The sequence below is a fragment of the Crocuta crocuta genome, unplaced genomic scaffold (assembly GCF_008692635.1).
Source record: "Crocuta crocuta isolate KB4526 unplaced genomic scaffold, BGI_CrCroc_1.0 scaffold44, whole genome shotgun sequence".
Lineage (NCBI taxonomy): Eukaryota > Metazoa > Chordata > Mammalia > Carnivora > Hyaenidae > Crocuta > Crocuta crocuta.
Window position 1 is genome coordinate 2,699,580 of NW_027530179.1, and position 7,694 is coordinate 2,707,273.

Sequence of the window (7,694 nt, forward strand, 5' to 3'; positions counted from 1 at the left end):
CCCTGTATGATGGGATCCCCTCACCCCTTCTGTGTCTGCCACAGCCTTACCCCTCAGAGCAGAGGCCACATTCTCCTTCCTGATGCTCACCTGCCCCAGCTGCTTTCATTATCCATTGCTCTGGCTTTAGTGCTCCTACTAAATGCTGTGGCTCCTCAGCCACCATCGCCACTGCCACCGCCTCATTGTGTAGATGTTTGTCTCCATGTCTTATCTCCTCCACTAGATTTTAAGCCCCATGAGGATGGTGAATTTTGCATATTCATCATTTTATCCCTAAGAGCATCCACTGTAGAGCTTTGCATATAGTCCTCACTAAGTAAGTGTGAGTTAAATTATCTGCATACATGACTTCATATTCCCCATAATGCCCTGGGACCACATAATAAGTGCCCTCCCCCCCCCACACACACACAGTTTCATCAGTCTAAATATTTTGTGAACTGCTTCTATTTAGCGTGAGAAACGTCTCATTGGAGGGGAACATTAGGCTCAAATGTGGGGCAATGAGGAGCAACCACCAAACATGTACTTTTAGCCTGAAAAGTCACCTTTCTCATCTGCATGCCAAATTGGAACACTTTTGTCCAATCATGTGTTAGAAAGGCTTCAATCTGTTGCAAATTGTGACGCTCCAATGGCCATCAGTGACGCAACTGTCCTCCTACTGGGAATAGATCCTGCTAGAACGTTAGTGAGTTCCACTGGGACTTTTGCAACTAACGCTAAACTAAAAGCTAATCCGATATTTTCCTCTTTGTTCACTCCTACCTTCAAAGAAGGCTATTCCTGTTCAGTTGGTTCATTCATTAAACAGTTATCGCTTACTCTTGCCACTCGACTCAAGTCTCAAGATAGAAAGGTGAATTATCCACAGCCCTGCCCCTCAACGATTCACAATCAGGGAGAGAGACCGAAAAAGCAACCAGACATGTTCAAAGTCTCAGGCGAAATCGATCCCCGAGGCTCTGACAATGACCCACATCAGCGCATTTGCCCATTAGACCTTGCCATCTGTCCCCACATGAGACGTTTGCTGTAACTCCTTTTCCATGATTGCTTTTGGTTTGAATGACCTTGGAGACAGCCTGAAATCCTGTGCTTGGAAGGGTGCTTTTAGAGTAACTGGTCTGCACTTATGTGCTTCAAATAGAATCTCACAGACCTCTAATTATCTTCTCTTACCAGGCTGCCTAAATGACTGACGACCAGCTCTTTAGTTACTCCAAGAATGGATTTCTATTCAGCCCGTGCCCGGGATGCATTAGGATGCCCAGAACATGTGTGGCTTCGCCGAGTGGCACAGGGCAATTAACAGAAGCCAAGCAATTTGCAGAATGCCTCAACTTCCTGCTCATCTCCGAGGCAGAAAATTGTCACACCTTAACCTCAGGAGGCTCATCTGCAGACTTATTTACCCACCCTCCCAAAGCAGAGCCGCTGGTGTCAGATTCTCCCCCTTGCTTTTTGCAAACATAAGCACTCGGCTGAAACAACAGCTATGACTCAGTTCCTAGCTAAGGCTGCCCGAATTGATTTAGTCTGAGTTCAGATTTAGCACATAATCATGTTCAATTTGCTCCACTGCACTGCCTCGAGATAAAAGGCTTGGGGGAAAAAAATAGCTTCAGCTTGTGTCAGTCTTTGTGGTGATGTCATTGCCATGAGAGAGCCGGGGCCGTTCATTACTCTGCTGTGCAGCCTCAGACGCGGGCTGCGTGCGTGCAGAAGGAGCGGGCTGCAGGTGCCGAGCCCCGGCGATCACCAGGGCACAGGGGCACCCGGCCGGCCACGGCAGCGTCCACCTGGAGGCTCTTCCCGTCCCGCACAGCTCTGAGGTCGCCTAGCTCTTGCCTGCAAATTCAGGAGGGGGAATGCCAGCCCCTAGCATGGACTGTGATGTTTCCACTCTGGTTGCCTGTGTGGTGGATGTCGAGGTCTTTACCAATCAGGAGGTTAAGGTATGCACCTGCCATCGTATTTTTCATTGTTGCCGTTACTGCCGCTGCTTGGCGGAGCCTTTTTAGCTTAAGGAGAGAGGACTTTGGTGAATAGTTTTCAGCTCCCAGTCAGCGCTAGAAATGCCAGCGGTGAGTGCATGCCGGTGTTAATTAGAGTTAAGTTCGAAGAGGGACCCGCGCCGCACATTAATTTTGAATGTGAAAAGGTCTGCCGTGGTCTGTTCTGCCTGTTCTGTTAGGAGATCCCCAGTAGTCCCTTTCACAATAGACATGTTGTCGTAGTCTCCGGTCTGTGTCAATAGGGAGAATGTGCCGGTCCTTAATGTGGAGAAGGGTATTAGATCAACGATTGAATGAAAAAAAGCACACATCATAAACACCGCACCCAGGACACCCCGAGAGTTGGACAGTAACCCCTTCACGGCATGTCACTTCACTGTGCCGTGGTGTGGCCGGTCTGGTCTTCCAACCGAACAAAAGCTGGTCCGTTTCAATCTCAAGCTCCCTGCAAATCAAAGTTGGAGGGCAGCCGCCTACATTTTCTTTGTCAGGCAAAGGAAGCAAGTCATTATCCCTCAGCGGCTGGCCATAAAGAAAGTTCAGGCATAAACAAATTTTGCATCTCAAGACAGAACGTTCGAGGCCATTGGTCCTCACAGATTGTCTGCAGCAATTGTTTAATTGTCATGGGTGATTGTCCCCTGATGATAGCGAGCCTTTTTTTTTTTTTTCCATTTGGTGTTATATTATGAAAAAGATTCCGTGCTTGTACACGGGAATTTTGATTTCTTCTCTCGCAGTGAAAAGAAGAACAAGCAGAAGCTTCTTATTTAAACAGTTCACACACATAGAAAGGACAGTTACTCATTGTGTAACAGAAGGAAGAAAAGGGGAATTACACTACATAATCATTTGCCACCCTCACCTCAGTCTTTACTTAAAGGAAGACCCTGAATTCTTTATTGTTGAGTGTGTAGGTGATACCCGGTAGCTTCCCGGGTGGGGATTTTTGTGCTCCCTAGCATTATAACACTTGGCTCTGTCGTTCAAGACTGCGGTTTGAATCTTGATGTGGATTCAAGAATCTGTTTTGTTGTTTCTGCGTATTTCAGATGTGTTGACCCTTTCTGCCAGTGCTGTGGAAGTGTCTACCACCCATCATGTTGAGGTTCAGACAATTAGAATATAATGGTTTGGTGCTGCCTATGGCGGGGTCCAGAATGGAAACATGCGTGCAGGGAGTCCCTGTCCTGCCTCTCACACCTGCCATAGCATTTCCGGAGAGAGAGCAGCCATCAAAGCCCCTCCGGTGTAAAACCAACCCAAAGTCCAGTGTGGGGAACTGGGGAGAGGGACATCTTCCAGCGACTGCTGGAGCAGAATTATGTGTATGTAAAGCAAAACTTTGTATATAGTTCCCTCTGTCCTTACCAGTTCTGTTGATTACATGCTTGTTCTGTTGATTACATGCTTACTCTGCAAATGTCATAAGATAATCTGAACTTTTGGGGGTCCAAGAAATGATAATGAGAAATTGTGTATCAGAGATCTACAATATGCCAGGCCATGGAAGGAGCTTAAAATACACTTAGATGATGGAGGGGTGTGTGTGTGTGTGTGTGTGTGTGTGTGTGTGTGTGTGTGATAAAGACATGCAATATTTCTTAAAGGGGGTTGTTTTGTGGAATTAAGGGGACACAAAATTTGTGCAGCTGGTTGTGCCTGAGTGGTTGGGATGGCTTTGTGGAGAAAGTGAGACCTGAACTCGAAGATGGGTAGATTTTGATACAGAAAGGAGGAGACATGGGGATGGGAAGCATTCCGTTTTGCAGTCAAGTGAGTCAATGCATTTGACTGCAGTAGGATGTCTGTGAGGGATTGGAAGGGAAACAGCAGAGTGTGGCAGGGCCTGATTATAAAGCAGCTGACACTGTTCATCAGAAATTCCTGGGGTTTTCTGGCTTTCTGGGAAGACTCTCACCAGAAACATGTGTTAGATGTCTTTACTGCTAAACACCACTGAATCACAATGGATTTGTTTCTTTGGGTCAGATCTTTCTTGCACCTTATTTTCTCACTTGTAATGTACGGATAATAGTAGTACCTCATTGGCTTGGTAGGAGGATTAAAGAGAATAATACACATAAAATAATTAACACAGCGCCTGACACATCTTCAGTATTCAATAACTGTTAGCCATAACCATAAACGTCACTGTCATCTTTTTAGACATTCTCTGAAGATGATAGGTTATTTTTGTCAGTTAATTGGAATGTCCGAACTCCAGCTGAGTTTACACTGACAGGCCACACAGCCTGTTTTCCCTCCCAAATCCCCAACACACATGTACACAGACACATGCGTGCGCGCACGCTCACACACACACACACACACACACACACCACTAGCAACTTGGAAAACACAGCTCTTCCTTTCAGACATTTGATCATTTAATGTAAAATGGTGACATTATTATCAAGCAAAGACCTAATTTGTGCTTGGTAAAAAGGGGGGAAATCAACAAACTAAGGCAGGCTAAAGAGGTTTATTGAGAAAAAAGTGAGCATTGCTTATTGTCAGGAAAAGATGTTCAGATATAAAATGCTGGCGCCAAAGTTTCTCCCAAGGTAAATTTCATTAATCACCAATCCCCAATACAAGGTGGAGCGAAGAGTTCCTTCCTTCCCTTTCTTCAAAGTCTTTAATAATTAGTGTTAGAGAAAAGGAGGCACCTAGGGAGGATTTGTCTCCCCTGCCTGCAACCAGCTTGATTAATCTCAGGCCTTTTTGCGTTTTACAGACTCTCATTTTCTACATGTATCACCTATGGAAGAGCATGGTTATGCAACCAGAGGCACTTTTCATAAATGCAGTAGTTTATTTGAAAGGAGGAGAGGCATATACAAATCTAGTATCCTATCGCAACTGAGAAAGCCTTGTCCTCAATGATGGATCTCAGCTGGTTGCATTGAGGGTCCTTCAGGCTCCAATTTCTAACTTTTGTCGAAGCTGCTAGAGCAATAGTACCAAAAAGAGGAAGAAATCAAGCACATGGAGTTCTGCCATATTTGTCTTTCTCCAGAAATTCCGTTGGTGGTGGTATAAACTTAACAGTCTGTTTTATGGTATAAGAATGTTCAGAAAGATGAAGAAATTTGAAGCACTCCCAATAGAAGGGAAATGATATGATGAATTGTAGATGGTGCATGTGTGTGTGTAGGGTTGATTTCGTCCAGTATTCTTCTCATATTTCTAAAAGTAATCTTCCTCCTCTACACGGAACCAAACCCTTGAGAAAGTGAAAGGGATCTAAATATGGGTAATGAAATTTATATTTCACTTTAGTCCAGTGGTTCTTAAACTTGACGGCACAATGGAGAACTTGAAAAAATATTGACAATGCCGAGGCCTCAAGCCCAGAACTTCTAACTTGGCTGATCTGAACGGAGCCTAGGCACAGATTATCATATAAAGTCAGCGGCTTGTCTCTCCTGGGCACAGATAAGTGCAGATCGGGCCAGTCAAGAACTATCTAGATAACCTCTACTTAAACACTTTGAGCCGTAGCCCCCAAATGAAGATATGATATATGCAGTTTTCGAAGCAGTGTCTCTAAGCTGTCAGAAATGTTGAGATTCACCCAATACTTTTGGCCATTTCACCACATCTCAGTGCTTCCACCTTATTCCCAGCCAACGGTAAACACTCTTCTCCACGGCTAGCCACCATGGGTGGCCTTCTCAGAGCTACAGAGGTAGCCTGCAGCAGAATGTTCCACGTCCCCTTGGGGACATCCAAGCTTGGGGCTATTGGTTCTCTGTAATAAAAGCCTTTCCTACAGAAAAGAGGTGGATGCCTCCTCTCTGGGGTCGAGGGCTCCTGATTCATATTCCATAGATCCAGTCTCTTCTCCATGGGCAGTCATACAGGGGACAGGGGCTCACAAACTCCTTTCTTCTCATTAGGAAACAGGCAGGATTAACATGACAGATCTTATCAGCAAAACAAAAGTTTCAAAGATACTAGAGATTTGTTCATTCCTTCAAAAACACATGTGGTGCACTTAACAACTTGCCAGGAGGTGTTTTAGACACCGTGAGATGGACCAGACAGACATCCCTGCCCTTGTGGAGTGTATAGTCTAATAGGGGAGGTAGACAATCTACTAGGAAACAAATAGATGTGTTCTGTAATTTCACGTAGTGATAAGAGCTATGAAGAAAAATGAAGCTGTGAGGGGATAAACTGTTGGAGGAGGGGGTTGCATTGGGGGTCCTTCAAGCTCCAATTTCCTAAACTTTGCCAAAGCTGCTAAATCAATAGTACCAAGAAAGGGGGGGAAATGTGGCAAATAGAGTTCTGCCATATTGGTCTTTCTCCAGAAATTCCATTCACCACTTTTGAATGGACGTCCATTTAAAGAAGCATTTCTGGGAGGCGACACTTTATGGAATGTCACTGTTCTGATGTCATTCAGAGAGCCAGATGAAGTGAGTGAGAGAGCCACATTTGGATCTGAGGGCAAAGCATTCCAGTAGAGGGGACAGTAGATGAAAGAGGCCATCTTAGTTGAAGTTCCGCTGTTTTACTCAGGCCCCCATTTAGCCTATCGCAATCAAACATTCACTCATAGCCTACTGAGGCTATTACTATCTTATGTCCTTATTTAGACTTTTAAAAGATTCTCCTTTCTAGAAGCTGTGCTTAGGCTGATTTCCCCATGTTATATTTTAAGCCTGTTGGTTCTCTGGGGGTGAGGAAATAATATAAGCAGGAATTTGTTCTCAGCATAATTCTTCATATGCTTGGAATCTTAGGGTTCCTACAGGACTTACGCTTGCCCCCCACTTCAGAAAGGCCAGGGCTTTTTTAAGCTAAACTCATAAGGCCTACTTTCTCTCCTCTGCTTTTGAAATCTTCCCAGTAGCCTTCCAATCCATGTAACCTTGGGCAAGTCTCTTACCTTTTCTGGACACATGATAACCATGCGGAGGGGAATGCTCAATGCTCTGTGTATTTTGTTTTCTTTTCTGCACAATAGCATGAGGTGGCTGACTCATGGTGTCTGTCATGCTGTTGTGTGAGTTATGTAAGAAACCAGCACATCACGGCCACTTAATACAATGAAATCTCTTTGTCATTTTGAACCCCTGGAAATTTCAAATTACTTGTTTTGTTTGGTGGGAGTCGTAGGAGGAGAAGGATGGAGCAGAGCTGGTATGATACACCTTGTACCCTGCTTTGAGGAGACAGACAGGTGACACAGTGAATATGTGGGCAATGAGTATCGCGGATTGTTTTGGAACAGACGCTCCTGGGTAATCGTGAGGAGAGCTGGTCAAGCCTCATGCCTATTTCTCCTGCTTCTTGCAGACACAGTGCAGGGTAGAGGGTCTGACTGTAACCCTGACCTTCTGGCTCTCCGGAGCTTTACAGTTCTTTCAGGGTCTTCAGAAACTCACTCAGTACCACGGACAACTTTGAACTGTATATGATTTAATCTTCAAAAAAGAATGAAATCCGAGGCGCCTAGGTGGCTTAGTCGGTTAAGCGTCCGACTTTCACTTAGGTCATGATCCCGCGGTTCATGGGTTCGAGCCCCTCGTCGGGCTCTGTGCTGACTGCCAGCTCACAGCCTGAAGCCTGTTTCAGAGTCTGTAACTCCCTCTCTCTCTGACCCTCCCCTGCTCACGCTGTCTCTCCCTCTCTCTCCTGGAAATAAATAAAACATTA

The 7,694-nt window shown here is 45.2% G+C and overlaps 1 protein-coding gene across 2 annotated transcripts in view; it reads left to right on the plus strand.

Moving 5' to 3' along the window:
- Positions 1–7,694, plus strand: part of RCAN2 (regulator of calcineurin 2) — a 222,029-nt gene that overhangs the window by 119,604 nt on the left and 94,731 nt on the right. The window contains exon 1 of one of the 2 annotated variants that reach the window (XM_077764845.1): positions 1,691–1,961. The exons of the other annotated variant lie outside the window; for it this stretch is intronic. Within the exon in view, the coding sequence (XP_077620971.1) occupies positions 1,875–1,961 (87 nt within the window). The 5' untranslated portion in view covers positions 1,691–1,874. Of the gene's footprint in view, positions 1–1,690; positions 1,962–7,694 lie in introns of those variants that run through there. 2 annotated transcript variants of the gene reach the window in all.